Source organism: Argentina silus (assembly GCF_951799395.1).
Source record: "Argentina silus genome assembly, chromosome: 17".
NCBI lineage: Eukaryota > Metazoa > Chordata > Actinopteri > Argentiniformes > Argentinidae > Argentina > Argentina silus.
The window spans coordinates 16,050,982-16,077,978 of NC_139671.1; the positions used below are offsets into that span (position 1 = coordinate 16,050,982).

At 45.5% G+C, this 26,997-nt stretch overlaps 1 protein-coding gene across 2 annotated transcripts; it reads left to right on the plus strand.

The window, feature by feature from the left end:
• The first annotated feature begins 1,107 nt into the window (after positions 1-1,107).
• On the plus strand, positions 1,108-26,997 carry hbs1l (HBS1-like translational GTPase). Of its 2 annotated transcripts, XM_083688353.1 has the most exons (18): positions 1,108-1,248; positions 1,925-1,990; positions 2,933-3,064; positions 3,854-4,123; positions 14,901-15,009; positions 15,642-15,895; positions 16,541-16,706; positions 17,021-17,138; positions 18,715-18,861; positions 18,970-19,044; positions 19,620-19,737; positions 20,036-20,104; positions 20,284-20,388; positions 20,719-20,809; positions 21,108-21,216; positions 25,110-25,210; positions 25,591-25,735; positions 25,981-26,997. In XM_083688353.1, exons 1-18 carry the CDS (start codon positions 1,206-1,208, stop codon positions 25,990-25,992), a joined length of 2,130 nt encoding a protein of 709 aa, XP_083544479.1. In that variant the 5' UTR covers positions 1,108-1,205; the 3' UTR covers positions 25,993-26,997. The 2 variants fall into 2 exon arrangements, with proteins under 2 accessions (XP_083544479.1, XP_083544478.1); XM_083688352.1 differs by lacking the exons at positions 14,901-15,009; positions 15,642-15,895; positions 16,541-16,706; ... (9 more) ...; positions 25,591-25,735; positions 25,981-26,997 and adding an exon at positions 4,705-7,228.

The following is a 26,997-nucleotide window of genomic DNA, read 5'->3' on the forward strand; positions in this document are numbered from 1 at the left end:
TTTTTAGACAGGGGGTAGGCACACAAAACCTCATATTTCATATTTATATACCCAGATGTGTATCTGCATCACTGTCTGTATCAGATTATTCTTTGACTACCCCCCACCCAACCCCACCACCCTCCTTCTCGCGTTCCGGAGCCCAGATCAGATCAACCACAATGATTCACCACCCCAACCCCCCCTCTTCAATTCTTCACCTTTTGTGATAGATAGGCTATAGGCCTACCAGAGGCGATGGAAAACGTGATGTCACTCAGTAGGTCCCATGCCCTGTCTGGGTATTGTGTTGTCGTGCGTAGGGTCGGCTGGGCTGGCCTCACATCATAAGGCATAACCTTTACAAAGTGTGTGAAGAGGGGGGATCTGTGAGGGTGTTCACGCCTCAAAAACACAGGTGGGACTTGGTGGTTTTAAGCGTGTGTGTGTGTGTGTGTGTGTGTGTGTGTGTGGCGTTGATGTCAAGCATTTCCATGCACAGTTTATGACCCCTTTAGACCAAACTACTCTTCTCTAAGGTTCTCTTGAGATAGAAGATATAGGCGTGAGTTTTTGTTTGTGAGCCCTTCTTCAAAAAACCATATGACACACAACGTTCAGGAGTGAAGAGAGTCATGTTACTTATTTTCAGAAACACAGACTCCCGGGTCTGGTTGATTTATTTATTTTACATTGAAAGAGAAGAGTCATGTCATGTAGATACTATTATGGTTTCGGCCTTTTTTTGCCAGTGGTGGAAATTTGCAGTTATCTCTTCGTCATCGTCACCCTTCATTTGAGTGGGTATTAGTACTGGACGGAAATGGGTAATGTGCTCTCACTCTCAAGGGTGGTTTCCAGACACAGTTTACTGCAGCTGCTAGTAAGCAACTTCCCTGGAATACAGAAAAACTACTTTCCAGCATGAGGCGTTTCAACCTTCATGCATAAGAGAATTGATTGATTTCCATCCTCTTCGACTCAGTTGAAAGTTATCAACAAACTGAAGCATTTGAACTGAACACCCCCCCCCTCCTCCTCCTCCCGCTGCTGCTGCTGGATTACTGAACTGCTCAATATACGACTGTTCTACAGAGTCTGCGCACCAGTCCTCGCTCTGTGTATGTAAGCAAATATGGCTGTCGGGGAGTGAAACGCATGCTACAATTGCCTCTGTGAGCCGAAAATCACCACTATTGGGGTCGAAGGGATACGTATAAGACAAAATGTCTCGGCACAGAAATGTCCGAGGTTATAACTACGATGAAGGTAGATTATACGAATGTGTTAACGCGACTTTACCCCCAAAGATAAGGCCTCGCCTAAAACTCGTTGGCCGGCTAGCCAGTAAGCTAGCTAGTTAGCATAGAGTTGGCCAGATAACGGTGTAATTTGCTGTCGTGTCCCACTGTCACTTTCTTTTGGTGGCACAGGCCGTAGGAATAGAGAGAAATGTTGTTCTAGATTGGCTTAGTTGGCTAACTTCAGGAGAAGACTAGGCAGTCAATGCCAGGTTGTCAGCTAACAACTTAGCTAGCTAAACTTAGGCTAACTTTATTTTAGCTAACTACTACCAGCCAGCATGTGTCAATGTTTTTGTTTATTGTTAGCAAGTTCCATGCAGTTAGTTGCTAGCTAGTTAGCTTGTTATGTAGGCTGTCCCAAGGAGTGTTTAGCTGTACAACTCAACCCTCCTATAGTGGCTATCATTGGCAGTTGTACAATTTAGCTAACCGGCTTTGCTCATTGCATCATTTGGAAATTGGAAATTGCTAAAACATTGTCTACAATGACAGCTGGATTGGCCAGGCACCCCGCTTCAGAGTTGCTGACGAGGCATAGTGACTGTCATTAGAAACACACAGTATTGTCACTTTTCGTGTGTGTGTGTGTGTGTGTGTGTGAGAGCGCCCGCTGCTTGACTCTTCCCGTGGTGTTTCCCCAGAACTTGAAGATGACGACATGTATGGACAGTCTGTGGATGATGACTACTGCATCTCACCAGCTACAGGTCAGTAGCTAAACCAGGGAGAAGTATCCTAATATGGGTTAACATCCACCAATTGTGTCATGGTGAGTGTTAAGTATGCTCCCACTTGACACCCCTGTCTCTTTTTGGAAAGAGCTAGAATGACAGATAACATGAATTTTAGCTGGTTTCTCCAACTCCACCTGCCACTGTGTTGGATGGTCTTCTTGACAGTTAAACTTTGATCAGGTTTTAATCCGGATACTTGAATAAATCCCAATATCTACGTTTCAACTCCACAGTAACCATGTCTGGCCATGTATGACGTTGATCTGTATCATCTTTGAAATGTCCTGATTGTTTGAGAACAAACATTTTGCAACGTTGGGGAGGGTAATCACGTTTTAAGTGCCCGTTGTCTTCAGGTAGTCCCGACAACAACGCAAAAGTCTCGAGTCACGGTGAGTGACATCATATCATCAACTTCTCCTATGGAGAAAACATTTGGATTGGACAGGTCTGGTCTGCCTGACTGCTCCCAACGGTTCAGAGTAACGAAGGGCACATGGTGAGCGTAATTAGCACAGATGTTCCCTCACCTTGATTAGTTTGTCCTGCGTTACTCTGAACTGCTGTGGGCAGTTGAGCAGACCAGACCAGACCAGACCAGACCTGTCCAGACAGCACTTTTTCTTGAAACATAAATATTCTGATTTATTCTAAGTATCTGGAGTAAACCTCGATCAAAGTTCAACTGTGGTGGGAGACGAGAAGGGCGTCCAACTATGTGGCAGGTGACAAGGAGTTTGAATAAATGAATTTTAGAGCCTACTCATATCACTGTGTGTCCTTTGCATTGCTGTAGGATGCAAGCATTCTGGTTGGGTCCATGGAGTTGTGTGAATGATCTTTGAAAAAGGTTTCTTGACACGAAGGTCAACCTACTGAATTCGAGTATTTTACTATAACGTATGGTTTCCACAGCGGCCCAGTTCATCTACTCGCGCCAGGGGAGGCAGGAGCCCAACGTGGAGCCCGTAGAGGAGGAAGAGTTTGAGGAAGAGGAGATGCCCACATCCCCAACCCTCACCCACAACCTCAACCCTCTTGACCAAGGTCGGTAACCTCATATTCATACCATTAGACCACACTTGCCTTTAAGCCTCATCACGGTTCTGTATGTGTTTTTAATTGGAATATTATATTATTATTATTATTATTATTGTAATATTATATAATGGATATATCCAAGACACTTACTGTTCAGTAAGTGTATAAATCTTTTGTACACAGTGCCCTCCGTAAGTATTGGAAAGAGGAAGCATTTTGTCTCCTTTTAGCTCTACTCCAACAATACTCCTACCAGCCCATTTGTGATTTCTGAGCTCACCAGTGCTTTCTTAATTTTTTAATGTTACAATCTGATATTTCAACCTCATAATGGCTTCCTTGACTTTCATTGATGTTTCTTTGGTCCTCATGTTGACAGACACCAATAGCAGACTCCAGACAATTGCAAAGCCTAGAATCAATACTAGACATTGACAGCTCTCTTATGCCTGCACAAATGATGTGACGGAACACACCTGACTAACCAGATCGAACACCTATCATGCCAGTTTTCCAATACTTTTGGTTCCCTAAAATAGGGGGATTATGTATAAAAAGGGTTGTAATTTGGTGAAACCAATCTAAAAGAAAATGTGAAAACATTGAATTAAAGTATACGGTTTAAAGAAGACTAAATGCTTCTTCTTTCCCATGCCTATGGAGGGCACTGTATGGTCCCAGCGGGAATCGAACCCACAACCTGAGGTCTATCAAAAAAAAAAAGCGTTGCTAGCAGTACCAAATGGTGTGTGGTTCCAGTTGGAACCCTTACTGATTGTGTGTGGATTTCCACAGGGCGTCTGTACTCGTGTCTGGACCAAATGCGGGCGGTGCTGGGCGACACTGTACCAGACTCGGTCCTGACCCAGGCCGCCCTGCGCAGCGGCTTCGACCCCCAGAAGGCGCTAGACGCCGTGCTGTCCGAGGAGAGCGGGGAAGCGCCGGCCACCAGAACCAACCAGGAGAAAACACCAGCGACAGCGCTTCCACCAAGAGCCAGTCAGGAGACTGCACCAGCACCAAGAACCAACCAGGAGACGGCAGCCGCACCGCGACCAGAGAAAGGTACGCCTAGAGCAGGATCCACACTCACTCGCTGTGCCAAAAAAATGAGATTTGAAAACCAGTTTAAAATAAACTCAATAGACTGACTCATTCATGCTGAGGGAGGCACACACTGAAACGTGTGGTGGCAATAAACATTATGATTGTAAAGTTGAGAGAATGTGGTGACCTTGGGTGACCTGAAAGGCGCCTCCAAATAAAATGCATTATTATTATTATTAAAGTTATTCATTGGTGTGCTGTCCATTTTTCAATTTCTGTTATATTCTACGAGGATTCAACACCCGAACAGAAACCGTTTTTTCGAGTGAGCACGATGTTTCGTACGTTCTGAAATGGCCCCTGTTCAAAGTCCCTGTACATAAAAAAACTGTCATCCCTTCTGTTACCAGTCTCCCAAATGTAATCCGCTGTGAAGTACAAAATGTAACGAAATGCCTTTCTCTTCCCTCTCACTTTTATGACCTGATCCAATCACGCCGTCGTCTCTCCCTCCATCCCTCCCTCCGTCCGTCCGTCCCTCCCTCCCTGTGGTCTTCCTGTCTCTTCTCGCCCACTGCGATTGGCTTTCGTAAGGTAAGGAGCCTGCTTGTCCGCCTCTCACACAGACACTGCACCTAACACACACACCCCAGAGACCCCACTTTCTCCTCTGAACACACACATGCCGTCGGGTCTGTCGGCCAAACCTCTGATCTTAAGCGAACTCCTGGCTCAGCCTCGATGTGACCTCACCCTCGACTGTGCCAGAGGCCGTTGCCATGACATCCAGAACACGAATGTAGCTGAGCGAGGCGCTTCTTCTATGAATGGGTCCGCGAGGCCCGTAGCAACGGTTGCCCGGGCAGGAAGTGGTAACTCTTTCAGCCTTGCCCAGCTCATGTCCGAGCATGAGCAGAAGAGTCAGGGGGCGGGAACGGCGGACGCAGGGCGGGGTTTAAGCAGCTCTTCGTTTGGTGCCTTCTCTCTGGGTCTTAGTGCCCCTCCCTCGCTGACCTCGGCCCCCCCACCTGGTCTTTCTCTAGCAACACTAGCGTCTTTACACTCTGCACCCCTCACCTCCGCTCCCCCTCGCGGCCCGCCTCCCTCCCTCCTCGCCGCCTCCCTGGGGAGCCTGTCGCTGGGCAACCCGAGGGTGACGGCTCCGGGCCCGAGTCTCACCCCTCCCGCGTTCGGGAGCCTCAGCGCCGTCCTCCAGAGCAGCCGGCCAATGGAGATCGGAAAGGGGTGCGGGGTCAAGGGGACTGAGCCCAAGGGCAGCCCGTCATTGGCCGATCTGATCCAACAACACTCCAACAGCAGCCCCACCCTCTACAGCTCCCTCCCGGGCCCCAGTAGCAACGCCACTCAGAACGCCGGATCGCCACAGAATGTGCCGGCACCGGCGCACACATTCTCTCTGTCTCAACTCGCCTCGCTGCACCAGGCCACACACACACACGCACACACTCTCCCCCAGGCCACACACACACACGCACACACTCTCCCCTGGCCACAGAGCACTGTAACGCCAGCGCACACACATTCCCTGCCTCAGCGACCAAACGCCACGCCTCCTGCCCTCTCTCTGTCTCAGCTGGCCTCCCAGCACCGAGCCACCAGCACACTGCCACTCTCCCAACCACTAGTCACTGCAACACCCGCCTTCACAGCCAAGCGACAGACGAGGCAAGCTCCTCCCGGCCTATCGGGGGCGCCCTTACCGTCTCAGCTGGCTTCTCAGCACCAGGCCGGATCCTCCATCGCCTCCTCGGCCCCAGCATACTCTCTAGCCTCCCTCCTGTCTCCAGGGAAGTCAGAGGTGGGCGGGGCATCGCCAGGCAGCCTCAAAGTGGGCGGGGTCCGTAATAAACCCCACCCCCAGGTTTCTAAACCACAGCAGTTTGGCCAAAGCGTTGACTTGAGCGCGCTCATGGCCCAGTCTCCCTGGGCGTCCCCTCGTTGCGAACTCTCCTCCCCACCTTCGCCGTCCTCGCCCTCTGCGGCGTGGGACGCTTCTGTCTTCGCCCAACCCTCTGTGTTCGCGCTGGCCCTCTCGGTACGCGCCCTAAGCAGCGAGAGGAGGAAGAGGAGGAGGATGAAGGCCATAGGAGGCCCACAGAGGAGTAACGCAGCGTTCCTCTACGGTGTGCAGACGCAGCTGATCAAAGCCAAAGAACAGACGCCACTTTTACCCATCACCCCTTTTCGCTTCGACACGCCCTCGCCCGACGACATCGTCCGAGCCAATCAGAAGAAAGCTTTCACCCGCGACTAGAGGTGCCAAGGACAGTGTACTGTCAAGAGACAATCAGCCACTGGAATTGGAAGTCAGGAGAGTGAATTTTAAAGAAATTACCGTTCGAAAGTATTCAGAGAAATTTTTTTATTGAGATTTCGTTTTCTTTTTCTACCGCAGGCAAGATTTTTTTACATACAGGTTTTAGATTTGAGTCTATTTTCGCTTAGAATTTTAGAATTTGTGTTTGTGTAATATTTTCCAGGGTGAATTATCCTTAAACGGATCCGTTGTCTCGTAGGAGGTGAAGAGAGAAAGTGTTTCCATCCCGTTTTAGAGAAGGAAAGGAGCGATAGAACACAGATGGAGACGGTAGAGGAAAGTGGGTTCTTTGCAGGTGTGCAGGTGCTATTGGAAATATGGATCAGTTAACCATTGTGCTGGTTTACCACTGAGTGTGTGTGATGGGGAGGGGAGGGGGGGAGACGTTTGAGTTTAGGGGACACCTGGAGTTTTTCCCATGAGCGAATATACACACACACACACACACACACACACACACACAAACACAGTTTCACACATACAAACATTCGTACTGCACAGACAGACAGATACAGACACACACTTTCGAATGTTAAACAAAATGCAAAGACGTTTTTTTGGAGGTTCTTAACTATGATATCAAAGCACTATAATACAAAATGTACCCTTGAATATGTCAAACTCATTGCCTTTTGTCCAGAAATTAAGTAACAATTATAAACTAATAAACCAATAAAAGATTTTAAAGCAGTGGAGTGGATTGGTGCAGGGTGTGTCCACAGACAATGCCTGAGGTTTGTGTTTGTCAATACTGAAATAAAGATGTCCTCATTTATGTACTTTAAAGATGCCTCAATCTGGGTGTGTGTGTGTATCTTTATGAGTGTGTTTGTGTGTGTACATCTCTGTGTTTGAATGTTTGTGTGTGTTGGAAGGCGTGTGTGTATTTATGCACGTTTTTCTTGTTTGGGTGTACCTGTACAAACTGTGTGTGTGTGTGTGTGTGTGTGTGTGTGTAGGAGTGTACATGGTTGCTTGTTTGGATGCTTTTGTGTCTTCGTGGGCTTTTGTGTCTGTATGGGTGTTTTCTTGCCTTTGCCGCAGAAAGGTGTGGACAGCTGTTAATGCCTTCTCCACTTTACCGTGTCCTATTTTGATAGACCTCAAGTATGTTTACTAATCTGCATTTGAACCAAAAGAGATGGGTTTTCAGTGAGCAACAGTGTTTTCCCTTCAATTGATGATGGGCTATTTGTGTCAATTGAACAATTATGTGCAGTGAGAGTATGTGAGAATAGTCCAATATTTCTTCGAGGGGGTCCTATGCGCCCCCATTTAGGAAAAACAAATCTAGACTAGGGAAACATTGCAGTGTGTAATTTGGTGCAATGTGTGTGTTTTGTAGGCTACTCCCAGGTTAACCCCCTCCCTCCCATTGCCCCCCATTTTTAACCCCTTGAAAGACGTGACTGACGTGAGTCAGTGTCAGGTTATTGTCAGTGTTGAATTGGATAGTTTAGCAGTTTAGGACTGAATGCTTAGCCAAGGCTAGCATGACGTTTGTACATTTTAAAAGTTTTAACCAGAACACAGTCCTGATGCTCTGGGCTTCTGCCCTCTCCGAACTGACAAAGGCCAATTTACACAGTTGATTGATCCTTTCAGTGACCACGACTGTATATCATATTATTATTAAAGAGCTGGTACAGGATATTTTGTATATTTTCAGCCAAAAACGGGTCCCACGAGAGAGAAAATAATGTCAAGAAATGACATGGCTGGAATTCAACCTCAACCTCAAGTCCCAGAGGAAACCCAGTTCTTACATTTGTTTTTATTTTGGGGATATTTTTTGTAATAATGCATTTTTCTTCTGTTTCTCTCTATAGCCCTAGCCTAAGACATCTTACCTACACCGGGCATCTCTACATCAACACCATACAACTAAAGCCAAGCTAAAACATTCAACAAACTCATTTAACATTTGGTCTTTCTTACGTCTTCACGTCACCTTTTGTTTTCCCATCCGTAAACTATACATTTAGTTGAGTAGTGAAATGACTGGTAGTTAGAACAGGTACTTAAGATGAGTTAATCCGCCCCACAAGATGTTTTTAGTGTTGTCTTGTTTGGAAGTAATGGGTCACAGGTTTCTTTCCGTAGGTTTCTTTGGTTGTCAATGTTGGTGTCTGTGTGTCTGTGGTTTCCAGCTTTAAGGATTTTTACAAGTGTATGGTGTAGTAGGGAGGTGTTTCTATGTGCATTTGTGAATGTGTGTGTGTTTTTTAGACCCTGAAGTGTGTGTGTGTGTGTGTGTGTGTGTGTCTGTGTCTCTCTGTGTTTGGATGTCCAGCTGTTCTCACTATCTCAATCTGTGTTCAACAGACGACCCAGCGTGGGTTTAAGCAGGAAGCCATGTGTTTTTGAGAAATGTCACGTCGTCTCTGTACCATCCGATCACTTTTCTTTTTCTCTTGTCTCTCGCTCTTGGTTCACCGTGACACCACCTACGTTGGAAAAAGCCGATCGCGCGGCGCGCCCCTGGGTCGATGACTTTGAAAAATCACCTCGCCTCTCGTCTCTGCAGTCTGGAGTTTTTGCAAAAGCATGTCCTCTTGTTGCATCTCTGCTCAAATGCTGGAAAAAGTAGCATCACTCCTGCGAGTGGTCAGAAGAAAGAGGATGTTAGGCATTGGACTGGCACGGCATGACTGGTGTCTTGTGTCAAAGACGTTTTCTGAGGTTGATCTTGGAAAAAGTTTGTAGACTTTGGCTGCGTTATATATCAGAAACAGAGACTTTGGTAAACTTCAACTGGCTTTAGTGCAAACAATACTGTAAACTATTTTTTTGACAGTTTGAATATCTGTAGCATAGGTCCCTGACTTGGTCTGCGTTCAAGAATGCTGTATTGTCTGATTTTTAAAAACATATTGTGACAGGTTTTGGCTTTGTTTGGGAAGACAACGATACACGTCCAAAGTACAAAACCAGCCTAGAATATCTTTGCTCCTACCTGATTTTCATTTCAGAAAGAATTTTGCTGTTCTTCTTTAAATGATGTAGTTTATTGATTGACTTGACAGTTAAGATATTATGCAGCTGTAGGACTGTAGCCTGGAGTTCTAGAGAGTTCTCATGTCATAACTCTGTGACTCAGAGTTGAGTGGGTGAGTGAGGTTGTGGCAGGGGGGTCTTCGCATTCAGGCTTTCAATACTTTTTAAAAGACCATGGTGTGTCTGTCCATATCTCTATAATTAGGTGTGTGTGTGAGAGAGAGAGAGACTGACTGACAGACAGACTGAGTCATCCCAGTAGAGGTGAAATGGGTCACAGTCACAATCCGACAGGGACCTCTCCCCTAAGCCCAGCTGAGAGATTCTTTACACCCCACACACTCCCCACCCCATCACCTCCCCTTCTCCAAATGTGAGCAAAACTCAAAGCGAGCTTTCTCAGTCTACTAGAGCAGGAGTCACCAACCCTCGTCCTGGAGAGCTACAAAGTGTGCATACATTTGTTCCAGTCCAGCACGAACATAACTGGGGCCCCAATTTGTTGGAGCAAATAGTGCTGAGCAGAGCAAAAAAATACCATGATCCTCTGTGGCTCAGTTGGTAGAGCATGGTGCTAACAACCCTAAGCTTGTGGGTTCAATTCCATATATACTGAAAAATGTATGCACTCATTGCAATGTAAGTCGTTTTGGATAAAAGCGTCAGCTAAATGGCATATTAGAATACTCCACAACATTTTTTTATTGTACCTTGTCTTTAACAATGTTTCTGAGAAAACACTGATTATTCAACCAGAGTTTTATTAACCAAGTCTGAAAAATAGCATTTGCATCTCATGGAAACACTAGACTCAGTATGCGAAATGCCCGTTGGATTATTTCTCAATGCGTCGATTCGAAATGTGAAGGTAAAGATGGCCGACTTTGCTCCCATTTGACCAATTTTGCACCTGCAAATTGGAGCTCCTCGTGTTCTGCTAACCAACTAATGATCAATGCTTTAGTTGCCGTCGGGTATCAGAATTCAGAAGTGTTAGTGTCTAGATGTCTAACATTATTGATGTCTAGTATGAGACGCTCCATTTTCTTCTGAACAATTAGTGAACAATGGAAGTGAAAGGTGCTGAGCTCTATTGGTATACCACACATCTACAAGGGAAACCACCCTTTTTACTGATCAGGTGGTACAGTCCACACCCAACACATGAATGACCTCAACACTTGAATATGCTTTATTTCAATAGATAGGCTGGCACTAATCTATGGTGGGAGGTTTTTTGATATGACGATAATCTTCGTAACTTTTTAACAGTTATAGTCCCTGCTCAGAGCGCCCCAACTTAACCACAGCCTTTAGCGTACTCTAGTGGCTGGGAGGTGTAATTGTAAAAAGATGGAAAACTGTGAAAGGGGTTTGACAGCACTCTTTCGGGTGGTATTGGGTCACATTTTCCGACATCGCAATTTAAGGTTGGCCTAATAGCATTTTTCTGCATTCCAGACAAAATGTCGGTCTTAACTGAGAGCTGAATAGCTTTCTTATGTCCTTATTATTAAGCACACACTTCTCTAATGAAGCACACTCGACGTCTAATGATAAGTCCTAAACTCTCATACAGTCGTAGTAAGCTACTAGCCTATGATGCTCGGTGTTCCGTGTAGTTAGAGTGTCAACCACAGGTTAGTTTTTTCCCTCCTTACAGGCCCATAATGAAAGTGCATCGTGTGCAAAGTGAAACAGCAGAAAAGTAAAACTTGGACTTGAAAGTGTCTTGCACACCTGTTCTTCTGATACTGTTCAGCCGATAGGCAACACGACGTTGTTTCTACACCTGCCTTTCTATAACTGTAATAAGATGAGCTTTATTGGCATGAGGGGATTATGTGGAAATACTGGAATATTACACAATCTCCTTCTCTCATGATCTTATTTTCCCATGATAACCAACAAAGGGAGTCTTTCGCTTATCCCCCACACCTGAGCCTCCCGTCCTCCAGCCCAGTGTCTCTGAGAAGAATCCGGACTGGAGGGGGGTTTCCAAGAAAGAGCCGATTTGCATATCCTGGTCCCAGCCCTGCTCCTCCCTCCTCACCTCCCTCCCTCCCTCCCTCCTCCTGTCTTCCAGTAGCTCAGTTGGCCCTTAGGGCAGGGTGACACTCTTACTCACCCACACACAGACTCACTTCTAAGGCTGGGAGTGGGGTCTGCTGCAGGGATATCCTGGAGGAGAGAGAGAACACACTGTTTACCTGCCAATGTAAACAGTTTTCGTATCCTGGTATCCCTCGTAGAACCTGGTTGAAATAATGAGTAAATAATGAATAGACCCCCCCCCCCCCCCCCATTCTTGTAGCTTTCCCCCAGGGCAACCATACATCAATCAGTGAATTTGTATTTGTGTAGCTGGTGTCAGAAACATGTTGAGCCGGTAAGTCTCTGTGCTAATCCCTCAGAACAGTAGTCAAGGGTGATGAAGTTAGGATAGGGATGGTCTGCTCTCCCTCTGATTTGTCCTCCACAGAAACCTTCACCGACATACTATCTTTGATGATGCATTCATTCACAGGTGTTTTCTTTTACCCAGCTTTTTGATGGTTTCTAGGGTTGTGGGATGGTTGAGAGATAATCGATCGGTGGTTGATAAAGAACCTTCCACTTTTTAGCCCTGAAAAACTCCCTAGTTGCTATGGCAGTATGTTTTGGGGTCATTGTCTTATGGTCTTACTGTGAAGCAGTGCCATCGAATGAATTTGGAGGCATTTGCTCGTACCTGAGCAGACAAGATGTTTCTGTAAACTTCAGAATACGTTCTACTGCTGCCTTCTTCATCGGTAACATCATCAATTAAGACAAGTTAGCCAGTTCTAGTGGCAGCTATTCATGCACAAACCATAACACCCCCTTCCACCATGTTTCACAGATGAAGGTGGTATGCTGTAAGTCTTGGGTAGAGTTTTTCTCCAAACTTTCCACTTGCAATCACTCTGGTACATGATAATATTCATCTTATCTGTCCACAATACCTTTTTTACAGACATCTGCAGCCTTTGCAGGTACCTTTTAGCAAACTGTAACCTGACCATCCTTTTTGAGGATATCTAGTGGTTTGGCTGGTGTTGTATTAGGCAGATGGTAATCTCTGACGCATTCACACCTACCTCATGGAGAGAGTTCCTGATCTGTGGGACAGTTGTTTTTGCTTTATTAATTATTGTAAGCATTCTTCAGTCATCCACTGTAGAAGTCTTCTTTGGCCTTACCAGCCCGTTGGGGATTGCTGAGCTCACCAGTGCTTTTTTTTCTTTTCAGTGATGTTTCAAACTCTTGAGTTTGGCAAGCCTCAGGTTTTGGCTATGTTTCTGATAGTTTGTTTCAGATTTTTGAGCCTAGCAATGTTAGCCCAAACTAAAATAGCTTTAATTCTTGGGTTCTGATATAAATGATACAAGTGTGACAGTTAAACTCGACAGTACGTTCTTAAATAGTGTAGATCATTAATTGAAATGACCATTGAACATCTTAACGGGTATGTTTAGATAACCTATGCAGAAAATATATTTATTTTCGACGTAGAATTAGGCATAGGGATTATGGCTCTGGATTGCAGGAAAAAGCTGTTTCAGGTGCTAAATTCTCCAGCTTCCCATGGGCCCCCCCCCCCTACCTCCTTCCTCAGGTACTTACTGTATATTGGCTGCATGACTCCCTTCTGTGAGATGGTTGATTGATGGTAGATGGTTACTTGTATTGATCATAAGAGATTAGAAATAACATTAACAGTTGGACCAGAGGAACTCCCCACACTAGTCTACAGGACACAAACTGAATTCCCCTAAGGGGCTTTTCTTTTTCCACTGATGATGATAATGATGATGTCAGTATTTCGTTGTCTCTGTACTTGTACTCTGCACAATGACAATAAAGTTGAATCTAATCTAATCTAATCTAAAGTATTGATGAAGACAGATGTCTCTCTTGCTTCTCTCCCTAGCCTTGCAGTTGAATGAGTCATTTGACACCAAACAGGCCTGTGTTTCATTAAGCCACATTAAACCTGGTTTATCTGTCCTGGTTTGCGTCGTCGTTAGTAACAACTCCGTCTTCCAATTAGTTGATATTCTCCTAATCTGCAAAATTGCTTTCTGGAGTTTACAGATGTTTAATCAATGAGCAGTGACCAGGCAAGAGCACACTCACGCCGAACATCACACAGCATACTTGGTCCTGTTGTTGTGGCATAGCAGTAACAGTCCTCTGTGGCTTAGTCGGTAGAGCATGGCGCTAACAAAGCTTAGGTTGTGGGTTTGATTCCCGCTGGGACCATATATACTGAAATGTATGCACTCACTGCAATGTAAGTTGCTTTGGGTAAAATGGCATATGTTATTATTTTACTGCAGGAGGTTACACATGTACTCTCCTCCAAAGGTCCCATGACCAGCAGCCTGCCACCATCTTCCCTATGTATCCCTACTTGTCTACGTTCCGACTTTCCCGTGGTCTAAAAATGTCTCAACAAATCTGGAGGGGAGTGGAATTCCACCCTCTTCTCGATAAACAAAACAAAAAAAACCTCTGACTTTCCCCTGTGTGTGTGGATGTAGAAATGTACACACTTCTGGAGTCAGGCCTTTCTGACTGTGCAGCAAGCCGCTTGTTTTTGTGAATCAGTCCTCCATCACAGCTTTCAGAGTAAGAGGCGGATTTTCCCCCCAACCAGAGACACTCATTCTGAGAAACCTCAGTCAGAGAAAGTCCTCTTCTCCTTCTGGACCATACCCATCTTTAACTCCTCCCCTTTGGGTACTTTTTTAGATCAAGTGAATTTCTCTGATGCAGTGTGTGTGTGCGTGCGTGCGCTTGCTTGTACGCTCTCTCAGGTCCACAGTCCTCTGATGAGGTGACACCTATTCTTTTTACCGTCATTCGTTCTGCGAAAAACGCTGTGTCACTGTTCTATTTCTGATGCAATGGGAGGCAACTGCCAGTTCTGAAATTAACCCTTTCCTGACTAGGCTGCAGCCAACCCAGCGAGTGGCTCCACGCTACAGGGTTTGGTTTGGGTGAGGATCCTCTAACCCCATGGACTTTATGAATCAGTTGTGTGCCACTATGACTGGGGCTGCTGGCGACACCGAGGGGAATGACGCAGCACTGACCTCAGTAGTCTCACTACTACAGGAAACGGCCTCCTGTTCACAGCACTGACAGACATCAGTGTTTGTCCCCATTTTAGAACATGAGTCAGTGGCCAACATCGCTACAGTACCGGCCCAACTCCCCCTGGATGCACTCATCTCAATAGAGTTGATGCATGTGTACAGTTGATAGATTCATTAAAAGTGCATGATGATTTTCAAGTTGTGACGGACGGTGTGTCTACATAAATACAGTGTGTGTGTTTGTGTGTGCAAATGATGCAGTAGGAGGTCTCTTGCGTGTGTGCTTGTATGGTAACGTGTGGGTGTGTGTGTGTGTGTGTGTGTTTGTCTCCCTCAGGTAAAGGCAGAGATGCGGCCCAAAGCAAACTGGACTCAGAGGTTCTGCCCAAAGTGGCACGGATGACCGTGTCAGGGAAGAAACAGACCATGGGCTTCGACGTGCCCAGGTACCACTCACACTCACACACTCTCACACTCACAGACACAGTCACTTAGATAACCAAAGAGAGAGACTCACACACACACACTCTCACATTACTAGCAAACTAACCTGACCATCCTTTTTGAGGATATCTAGTGGTTTGGCTGGTGATGTATTCTGCAGATGGTAATCTCTGACGCATTCACGCCTACCTCATGGAGAGAGTTCCTGATCTGTGGGACAGTTGTTTTTGCTTTATTAATTATTGTAAGCATTCTTCAGTCATCCACTGTAGAAGTCTTCTTTGGCCTACTAGCCCGTTGGGGATTGCTGAGATCACCAGTGCTTTTTTTCTTTTCAGTGATGTTTGAAACTGTTGATTTTGGCAAGCCTCAGGTTTTGTTTCTGACATCTACAAGCTCACACTCTCACACTCACACTCACACTCACACTCACACTCACACTCACACTCACACTCTCACAGACACAGTCACTCAGATAACCAAAGAGACAGACAGACACACACACACACACCCTATTTATACAACTCCAATAACATATGTACCTAAAAGAAACCAGGCTTCTTCCTATGTCCCATGTTGAGCTTTACCCATTCTCTCAAATTGCTGTTTTAAATGATCCCACCTGCGTCCCCAGCACAGAGGAGAACGGGGTCCTCAGCCCCTCCGTTCGCCGGGGGGCCAGCCCAGACATCGTCACCATGATGCCCCGCCCCGAGACCCCCTCCAAGAGGCCGGAGACCCCCTCTAAATGCTCTGGAGGGGGAGACGAAACCCCCTCAGCCTCCACAGCAGGCCGCACCCCAGGCAAGGCCAAACAGCAACTCAACATCAAAGCAGAGCTGGAGAAAAGACAAGGGGGCAAGCCGCTGCTCAACCTGGTGGTTATAGGTGGGTGTACTGTACACACACACACACACATACATACATACATACATACACACGTACACACGTATACATCCAGACACTCGTGCACACGTACAAGCTCTCTCAGTTCAGTCATATACAGTACCAGTCAAAAGTTTGGACACACTTCTCATTTAATGGTTTTTTTAAATTATTTTAAAAACAATTATTTTCTACATTGTAGATTAATATTGAAGACATCAAAACTATGAAGGAACACCTATGGAATTATGTAGTAAACAAAAAAGTGTTAAACAAACCAGAATATGTTTTATATTTTAGATTCTTCAAAGTAGCCACCTTTTGCTTTGATGACAGCTTTGCACACTCTTGTGTCCAAACTTTTGACTGGTACTGTACATACATACATACATACATACACACACACACACACACACAGTCATGCACACTCTCTCAAGCACGCATGCTCTCATGGCGACATTTTATCACTCAATCTCACAACCAGCAACCCTCTATAGCCGACATATAAAGTGACTCAGCAGTTTCAGTGGCCGCAAACAGTTTCAAGACATTTTGTTCTCTCTCTCTTTCCCTCCATCTCTTGTCTCCTTCTTTCCCCCTCTCTCATCCCCCTCCCCTCTCTCCTCTCCCCTCTCTCCCCTCCTGCAGGTCATGTGGATGCTGGTAAGAGTACTCTGATGGGCCACCTGCTGTATCTGCTGGGCCACGTCAACAAGCGCACCATGCACAAGTATGAGCAGGAGTCCAAAAAGGCTGGAAAAGCCTCCTTCGCCTACGCATGGGTCCTGGATGAGACCGGCGAGGAGAGGGAAAGGTACACACACACACACACACACACAGGCGCACATACACACACACAAGCATGCATGGATACACACACGTACACACACACACCTATGTGTTTTGAGGCCAATAGAAAGAATAGTCCAGAGGGCAATAGTAAAAACGACGTCTTGATGAAACCACACACACACACACACACACACACACACACACACACACACACACAGACGTCTCAATAGCCCTACTCATTGCATAGGTGCTAAATAAATAGCTGAGAGAAATGTATGTACACACACACACACACACACACACAATAGTCATTCAACATGAGTTGCGTCCTTTCAGAGGAGTGACGATGGACGTGGGGATGACCAAGTTTGAGACGGCCTCCAAGGTGGTGACCCTGATGGACGCGCCGGGACACAAAGACTTTATCCCCAACATGATCACTGGAGCCGCACAGGTACATCCTTTCCGAGGGCGAGAGTACTAGAGTACTAGAGTACTAGAGTATTAGAGTACTAGATTACTAGAGTATTAGAGTATTAGAGTACTAGAGTACTAGAGTACTAGAGTATTAGAGTACTAGATTACTAGAGTATTAGAGTACTAGAGTACTAGAGTACTAGTCAAGCTGAGTCTGACTCAGTCATTATGCCGGTGTAGCCTGATGCAAGAGCCGCCGGGGTCCGGAAGCATCCGGTGAATTTGACCAGCGCGACGGATCCCGTAGATTCCAATAGAGGGGGGGGTCGAGAAAGGGGCTTCAAATGGAGCAACCATTTTGGGAATTTCAACCAGATTTTTATTTATTTATTTATTTATTTATTTATTTTCCCTCCAAACAGAGTTTGGGAAATACAAATAGTCCTCACCTCCAAAATGATGGTCATGAGAAACACGGTGGTCTAAATGTCATGTTTCATTTCGTGCGAGGCGCGTTGGAAACGTTAGAGCAGGGCAGATCGGCCGTGGCGTCGCGAGCAAAAGCTTAAAAGGGGCGTGGAGACTTGACGTCCCCAGTGTTTACGTCCCGGGCCCCCAGAATCTCAATGAAGAGATGATAATCTGGGTTCTGAGATTGAGAGTACCCTTGTTTGTGAAAGTACCTCACCACACCCATGGGTCTGATTTGATAATATCCACACCCAAAGCCACAGTGTTTTCAGTGTGTGTTTGTGTGCATGGGTGTGTGTGTGTGTGTGTGTGTGGGGGGGGGGGGGCAGGGATGTACATCTTGTACGTGTGTGTGTGTGTCTGTCTGTGTGTCTTGGTGTGTCTGTGGGTGTGTCTGTGTGTCTGTGTGTGTCTTGGTGTGTCTGTGGGTGTGTGTGTCTTTGTGTGTCTGTGGGTGTGTGTGTGGGGGTGTGTGTGGGTGTGTTTGCTCGCGCCCACGTGTGTGTTTCTCTGTTTTGGATTTGTAGATCATTTCACCGGATGAGTCGTCTCTCACATCCGTCTGCTCTGAGAGCAGTGTCACGTTTGGCCCCAATGTGTGACTAAGGGGTTTCTGTACTGTTGCACGCAAGGCTTTTAGGTGTGTGTGTGTGTGTGGCTGGCTGGCTGGCTGGCTGGCTGGCTGGCTGGCTGGCTGGCTGTCATCAGTATAACATGAGCACATACCTCAAAGAACCCTGATGCATGACCCTTGAGTGTGTGAATGAAATGTGTGTGTGTGTGGTGGTAGGTGTGAGCAGAAGACAGTGGTTGTGTGTGAGAACATTAACATGTATGTCGGTGTTGGTAGTAGTTGCCTATAAAGAGTTTGAGGGTAGGATGGATGTGTGTGTGTGCTCACACAGTACAGTAATGTGTGTGTGTGTGTGTGTGTGTGTGCGCTCACACAGTACAGTAGTGTGTGTGTGTGTGTGCTCTCACAGTACAGTAATGTGTGTGTGTGTGTGTGCTCACACAGTATAGTAATGTGTGTGTGCTCACACAGTACAGTAGTGTGTGTGCGCTCACACAGTACAGTAGTGTGTGTGTGTGTGTGCTCACACAGTACAGTAATGTGTGTGTGTGTGTGTATATATCTCCAGGCTGACGTAGCAGTGTTGGTGGTGGACGCCAGCAGGGGGGAGTTTGAGGCGGGCTTCGAGGCGGGGGGCCAGACGCGGGAGCACGGCCTGCTGGTCCGCTCGCTGGGCGTCACGCAGCTCGCTGTCGCCGTCAACAAGATGGACCAGGTCAGAACGTTACCGTGACAACCAGCTAGACCAGATCTTACCATGGCAATGGTGAACTGTACAGCCACTTAGGATCACTAAAGTGTGTGTGTGTGTGTGTATATACAGGTGAACTGGCAAAAGGAGAGGTTCCAAGAAATTCTCTCCAAACTGGGGCACTTCCTGAAGCAGGCAGGCTTCAAGGTGAGGATGTAAGAGTAGGTCTTAAACACTATCATCGTCATTTGAGGTCATATCTATTCCTATTCAGGGTTAGGACATCATTTGTTCTGTCATGTTGCTGTATTCACCTCAGGACTCAGGTTGCAGTTCAAAGTAACACTGGGTATAGGCGAAAAGTAGTGCCCACTGCGTTCAATGAAGTCGTGGAGGGCTTAACCCAAGTAAACTCAGTTTACCCAAATTGTAACTTTGGTGAGTAGGGTTGACCCACCCTTTCTGCTAGATCATTGTTACCCACCTATATCCATGGTGTTCAGGGTTTACCCACCTGTTGGTTTATTTTTTAACTGATTAGGATCTTATGAGGGGTTGAAGACAAGGTATTGATAGGGGTTCTATATGCCATTTAGACACTGTTATCCAAAGCGACTTATAGTACAGTGAGTGCGTAAATCTTTTTGAACCCACAGTCTAACCACTACCAACACCCAACGCTCTACCAACTGAGCCACACAGGGCCACAGGGTTGCAGGTATGACCTGTCGGCGACCTTTACTGTTCTGTTGTTTTGAACTTGTGTCTGTTCGCCCTCCCAGGACTCGGACGTGTTCTACATCCCTACGAGCGGTCTCTCAGGAGAGAACCTAACCACTAAGAGTTGTGACCCCGAGCTCACATCCTGGTACACCGGACCCTGCCTGGTCGACCAGATCGGTACGGGTGATCTTATTGTCAAAACGCTCGGTGATGGAGTACGTCTGTGTTACACGCTTTTTGTCGAAGGCTGAGAGTTGCGTGCACATCTGAGTCGTAGTGAGAATGACGCGGTATTGAAACTGCTGATGCGGGTTGATAGCCATGGTGATGTTGCAGAGGAATTACTCAGAGTGTGTGACTGTGGTATCAGTGGACATTTCTCACTGCCTTTCTTTCTCCCCTCTTTTATCTCTCTCTCTCTCTCTCCCTCTCTCTCTCTCTCTCCCTCTCTCTCTCCCTCTCCCTCTTTCTACAGATTCATTCAAGCCCCCCCAGAGGTCTGTAGACAAACCATTTAGACTCTGTGTCTCAGATGTATTCAAAGGTGAGCTATCAGTCCATACAGAAACACACACACATTCACCCTGAGTGTGTAACAGTCACCTGATGTAGCCCTGATATCTGTTTTAACATCTTTCACAGAAAGAGAGAGAGAGAGACAAGAGAGATTTTCTTATCTCTGTGGTTCCAAGTTCCAACCCTGCTCTCTCTCTCTGTTTCTAGATCAGGGCTCAGGTTTCTGTGTAACAGGGAAGATCGAGGCGGGGTACATTCAGACTGGAGACAGAGTCCTGGCCATGCCCCCCAACGAGACCTGCACTGTCAAAGGTAAAGTGGGTGTGTGGGTGTGGAGGTGGGTTGGGTTGGTGTCTGTCTGCCGATATGGTTGATAGAATGCGGTAAGCCTTGACCAAAGCACAGTGACGCAACAGTGCCACCTTGAGGCGTTTTAAAAACATGCACTCTCTTTCTGCATTTTTTTCTCTCTCTCTCTCCCTCCCCCTCTCGCTCTTTCTCGCCCCATCTCTCTCTGTCTCTTGTTCTCTCTGTCCGACCGTATGGTTGTTTTTTGGTCTCTCTGACTGTGTGGTTGTTGGGTGGTCTCTTTTGACCATATGGTCATTCTGTGGTCTTCCTCTGACCGTGTGGTACGTATAGGTATCACTCTCCACGATGAACCTCTGGACTGGGCCGCAGCGGGCGACCACGTCAGCCTCACGGTCACAGGCATGGACATCATCAAGATCAAGTGAGCGGATCGACCTCCATTTTTAACTCTGCGAGAATTTCCTTATGTCCATTCAGGGGTTGTATGCCGGAAAAGTTTTACACCATCCTAAGCTCAGCTATGTTGATAACTCCCCCATACATTTACCATGTTGTACCCCAAAACACTATCCTACTCACTCAGGATATATTACATTGTTTCTGCAGCCAGCACATGTGCATGTATGTGGTAGTGATGGATATGTACACCTTTTGTATGGTGCATCAGAACACATTTTGTGTGTGTATTCATGTTATCATGTTTATTTTGTCCTGTCCAGCGTGGGCTGTGTGTTCTGTGACATCAAGGAGCCAATCAGAGCCTGCTCCCGCTTCAGGGCCAGAGTCCTACTCTTCAACATCGAGGTCCCCATCACACAAGGCTTCCCCGTGAGTATATACACACACACACACACACACACACACACACACACACACACACACAAATTGGGCATTGGGGTGGTGGAGGATTGGGGCAATTTAATTTCCCAAAATTGTTAAAACACACACACACAACCAACCTTTGTCTGATCCATGGAATCAACCCAAACAAACCGTTGATGCTAAAACGTTAGTTTATTTTTAAAATGCAAAATGTAGTATTTTGAGGATAGAGTGAAAATATAACTGCACAATCAGGGAAACAAAATGACCTGAAAAAGACATGAACATTGGTTGTCAGTGGGGTTTGATAAAATACAGTTTTCAAAACACGCTTCAGTCCTCAGCTGGTTTTCCTTTGTGTCTGAGTCGTCCACTGTCTCACCTTTGCATTCTCCTGACCGTTCGTCCACTTGGGGGGTTACAGCCCAGCCCCTGTTTCTCAGCTGCAAAGGTAGACATCTGAGAGAGGGAGAGAAGGGGTTAAAACTATACACTCTCAAAATCTGATTCTGCTCAATCTCCAAAAACGATCAACTTATCATCAAATACATGCCTTGAACGGTCTCATCGAACACACTATCATTTTTTACACTAGGCTCCTCTTACCTTTTCACTGAGCTATCGTCATGATCTGTCCATTATTGTTCAGTCTGGAGGACCTCCTCCATCTCTTCTTTTTCTGTTGTCTTTTGGTTTGTTTTAAAGGGATATTTCACCGATATTCCAATATTCTTTCATCTCTTTCTTGTATTAGAAGTAGAACGTATTTTCACTTCGTCGTTTTGTTTTCTTGGTATCTTCTGTCCTGTTTTCATCCGTCTGGGGATCCACTTTCTCTCCCTCATCCCTATTTTCTTCCGTTCTCCTCCTGTTTGTTTGGACACACTTTCATCCATTTTTCCCCCGCCTCTTTCTCTTCATCCGTTTGTTTTGTTCCCTCTCTCATGGTGTCCACACGATCTGTCCATTCCTCCACTCTGTTCTCTCCCGTCTTCTCTGCACTTCTTTCCTCCTCAACTTGTTGCATAGTTTTGACACTGGCTTCATCGCCATCATCATCATCATCGCTTCTTTCTTTACTTTCGCTGTAGCCAGTTTCTGACCACTCTTCATCACGTCCCAGGTCTTCCTCCTCTTTCTTTTTTGTTCTGTCGTTCTCTCTTCCCTCCTCTCTCTCTTGTTGCCATAGGAACTCCTCCTGCTCTTCTGCTCTCCTCTCTTCCCACCTGTTCTGTCGTTCTCTGTCGATCAGTCTCTTCTCTTGCTTCCTGTCCTCGTCCTCCATTCTGGTCTCCTCAGTCTTTCTCCCCGTCTCCCCCTGCTGTCTCCCTTCCACCAGCTCTCCTTTTCTCCTCTCCTCCTCTTTCTCTCTCTCCGCTCCCTCTCCGCTTCTGCTGTCCTCAGCGTTTCCCTCCATCCCTTGCGTCTCCATGTCCTGCGTCACATCTTCCATGCTTGTTCTTTCCTCCTCCTCCTCCTCCTCCTCCTTCATGTCTTTCTTTTCCTCCTCACTCCTTCTCTCCTCCTCCCCTCTTTCTTTCTTTTCCACCTCTTCCTCTCTTTGCTGTTGCATAATCCTTTCCAATTCGGTTTTTCTTTGTTCTCCTTTCTGCATCTTCTTTTCCCTTTGACTTGCGTCTGCTGCTGTCATGTGTTGTACTGGGTTCTCATTGCGCATTTGTTCTTTCTTCTCCTCCCTTTCCTCTCCTCCTTTCTTTTTCTCACACATTCTCTCATGCAGACTGAGTTGCTTTCTCTGAATCTTTTTGGCTGCATTCTCTCTTCTTTTTTCCTCCCTCCTTTCCTCTACCTCCCTCCACAACTCGTCCTTTATGATTTCTTTCTCCTCCCTGGTCCAATCATGCCGTCCCTCCACACGCCTCCATCTAGATCTCTCCATCGTGTATAGCTCCTCCTCTTTCTCCCTCTGGATGACCATCAGTCTCTGAATCTTCTTCTCCTCCCCCTCCTCCACCTCTTTTTCTTGATCCCTCGCTCTCACCTCCTCCAGCATCAACTCCTCTCCTTCCGTCTCCCGTCTCTTCTCCTGCTTCTTCCTCTCCTCCTTCCTCCTTATAGTCTCTCCTCTTTTCCTCTCCTCTACCCTCCGCTGTTGTGTGGTCACTCTCTCCATCTCCTCCTCCATACCTCCCGTCTTCCTCTCCTCCTTCTCCTCTTCCAGCCTTTCATACCCCTTCTCTCTTCCTCTCATTCCATCCCTCCTTATTCCTCCCACAAACAGTTGGATCTTTCGTGGCATTTCTCTCATCCGTCTGCATATTCTCTCCAGCCTTCTCTCCTTCTGCTGCTGTAGCAGGCCCAGCTCCTCACTGTAACACCAGTCCTCCTGACCCTCACTACTCCACTCCTCCATAGCGATGGCAGAGTTTTAGTCTAAACAAGTATCTGACGCAGCCAACGGAATACAAATTCTGTAAGAACATGAAAAACATTTGTTTCTATAAAGACTCAACCGTGCCAACTCATTCTACTCATGGTTTGTATTTTGTCTAGCCCGCGTCTAATAATGAAAAGCTTTGATCACAATCAAATCAATGTTGATTCAACCTCAGCCCCCCTGAAGTACAATACAATTAATACAGATTACACCAAAACTAACAACATACATTCATGCTTAGCAATTATTTGGCCCTAGAAAATATTATGTCAAACCAACAATGAAAATTGGATATTCTACCAAGGAGGTAGTCAGCCAAAGCACGTATTTTGCATGGTTGTTTACTACACTAGGCTTAATTTGCTGAAACCTTTGCATAAGTTGATTCAGAGTACTTACCAATGCGCTGTCTTTCTCCAACTGCCTGTCTTCCAGAATGTTCACTCACCCAAGACTCTAACCTCCTGTATGACATCACCGTCCACTATGACATCACACCCAGCTAGCATAATACAATATCATAATACAATAGTAATCCATATTGTAGAGTGTACAGTGACAACAAAGCTGTAAATGTGTTTGATATCATAATAATAATAATAATAATAATAATAATAATAATAATAATAAATTAGATTGGCACCTTTCTGGACACCCACGGTCACCTAACAGTAAACTAAAAATACATTAAAAGTGCAGTAAAAGTACAATTAAAATCAAGGAGATAAAAAAGACATGCAACGTGTTCAAACATAATAACATAGGACAAAACAGCAACAACAAGACATGGACAGCATCAAAATACAGGGTATAAAACAACAAGACAGGGTACGAAACAGTAGGAGGCAAACAGCACTAGGACATGTACAGCATAAAAACAGGAAATAGTGAGTGGCAGTTTACAGTAGGGGAGAAGTATCAGTTGTAGACCATGGTTGCAGTCCCTTTTTTTCTGTCATTGGTTGCAGTGGGATATATTTTCTTTTTAGTATCAAAGAAAAGCACGTACACTATGGATGATTAGCTGCTCATTGTTGATCTGACATGTTTGATTGAGTGTCTACTTTAACTGTAACTTTAAAGATTAGACGCCCTGTTCCAATCAGAGGGCTTGAATCTGCATTACAGTTTTACGCTATACCTCTTTTTGCCATAATCAAGTTAAGTCAGAGAATTCTATTATTTAAATATGGGGAATAGAAGCGCTGGTTTGATTTAATTATCTAGTAGCCAGGACACTCCCCTCACAGGTACAGTGTATGCTTCTAGTTTTCAGAGGATGTTTGTGTGCAAATATTTAAAAAAGAAAACAGCAACGTCCTTGGAGAGATTATTGGTTATTCAATTCAGCCTCACGTTCCCATAACCTTCTTGTAACCAAAAGTCGGTACTGTCTCAGTCCTTAGAACACCCATGCGCACACGCACACGCACACACACATTCAGTCAGTCAGTTCTATGTGTTTGTCCCAGGTTGTAAGTCCCAGGTTGTCTGTGTCCAGGTCCTGTTGCACTACCAGACAATTAGTGAGCCGGCCACCATAAGGAAGCTGGTCAGTATTCTACACAAGAGCAGTGGGGAAGTACTCAAGAAGAAGCCAAAGTGAGTGTCAAAGCCAGGTGGTTTACTCCAGCCAGGTGGTTCACTCCATGTACTTGTTGCAATTTCTTGTTAAAAAAAGACGCAATCAATGTTGTCATAAGCATGTGGAAAAATGTGTCATTGTAAGAGCATTTAAATACCCCAAATGTTTTGCGAGAAATATTTTAGAAGCATGTGCGTTTGGTTAACTAAATGGTCTGTTATATAGGTATTTACTGAACATGCTGTTTTGAGGAGATGCATGTTGTTTAAACGGTTGTTTATGGTTGTGTACAGGTTTGGACGGAAGGTGTATGTATGTTTAAACTGTTTGCTTATGGTTGTGTTGGTGTTGTGACGGACGGTGTATGTTTCTTTAACATGTGTTTCTGTTTGTGCAGGTGTTTGGGTAAAGGTATGAATGCAGTAGTGGAGATCCAGACCCAGAGGCCTGTGGCATTGGAGCTGTATAAGGACTTCAAGGAGCTGGGACGTTTCATGCTACGTTATGTGGGCTCAACCATCGCTGCTGGGGTCGTCACAGAGGTAAACGGGCTTTGGACCCCATTTTGTTAGCACAAAAGTACGCCAAAACTGACCGCTTTACGCACAGTACTTGCAATTGGATCCTACGGTATTCTAAAATCACCTTTAATCAAATGCCATTTTTCACATTTTCTAATTGTCACCATTGGTCTGTCACCATTGGTCTGTCTACCTGCTGGGTTTATCAACCATGTATCCAAATCCCCAAATATTTTAAACTTGGTATGTGTTTTCCATCAATACAGATCAAAGAATGATGACCGTTTTGATCCAGTTGGAACCAGTCATTCGGATCAAGAGACTGCATGCGACTGCAGACCAAGTGCAATTCTTTAAGAGACTGTCATTCATGGACTGAAGTCTTCACATCCATCCATCCATCCATCCTTTCATCTATCCATCCATTCATCCATCCAGTGCAGTACCTTCCTAACCTGAAGCAAACCGCAACTGCAACAACCCACATCAACAATGTCAGTGACATTGCCCATAGCCCCGAGAACGTTCATTACACTCTTCCTGAAAGACAATTCCACTGAATTATGTTTTTATTTTCAAAATGATTTATTCTTTTTGTTTTATTCAGGGTGAAGTAATGTATTAGTTCATCTTTTTATGACTGAAATATTTAAGAACAGGGGACAATCTGCCTGGGCTCAGGCAATATGTTTTTGGATGTTAGGGAGAAGAGACCAGGAGAGGAAGCAACACAAGACTATTTACATTCACCCAAAATATCACACAACAAAATGTGGAAAAAGTCCAGGGGGATGAACACTTACTGAAGGCACTGTACACTTGCTAGGGCAGAACTATAATGTCATGCTCTACAATTCTGTCAACAAATTCTACTCGAACCATGGGGGAACCAAAAGGGAAGCTTAAGCATCACTGGGTTGAGAAATGGTGGAATCGATTTCAACAAAGTTACACATAAAAGTCCATTCATTTTGAAAGAAGTAAGTGTAATGTTGAATACAGTACTGACATTTAACGTTTAGCCTAATAAGTTATTTAACAACTGATCCCATTCAGAAAAAAGTACTTTTTTTGGTTGGTTTTGCAGGGAAGAAATTCAGTTACCACCCACTATGCTTTCAAGGACTGATGTAATGAATGAATGAATGAATAAATAAATTACTTAATAATAATAACTTAAGAGCTGAGTTGAAGACGATGGGCTAAGTTCTGCCAGGGAACGCTCACTTGATGATTAAAGCAGAGACTTGATGGTGAAGATGGGGGTGAATAAAGATGTGACA

Coding starts and splice junctions, on each gene's coding strand:
- hbs1l (XM_083688352.1), top strand. CDS start 1,206: ATGTCTCGGCACAGAAATGTCCGAGGTTATAACTACGATGAAG. Junction 1,991..2,932: donor CTGCATCTCACCAGCTACAG/GTCAGTAGCTAA, acceptor TGGTTTCCACAG/CGGCCCAGTTCATCTACTCG. Junction 4,124..4,704: donor CGCACCGCGACCAGAGAAAG/GTACGCCTAGAG, acceptor TCGTAAGGTAAG/GAGCCTGCTTGTCCGCCTCT.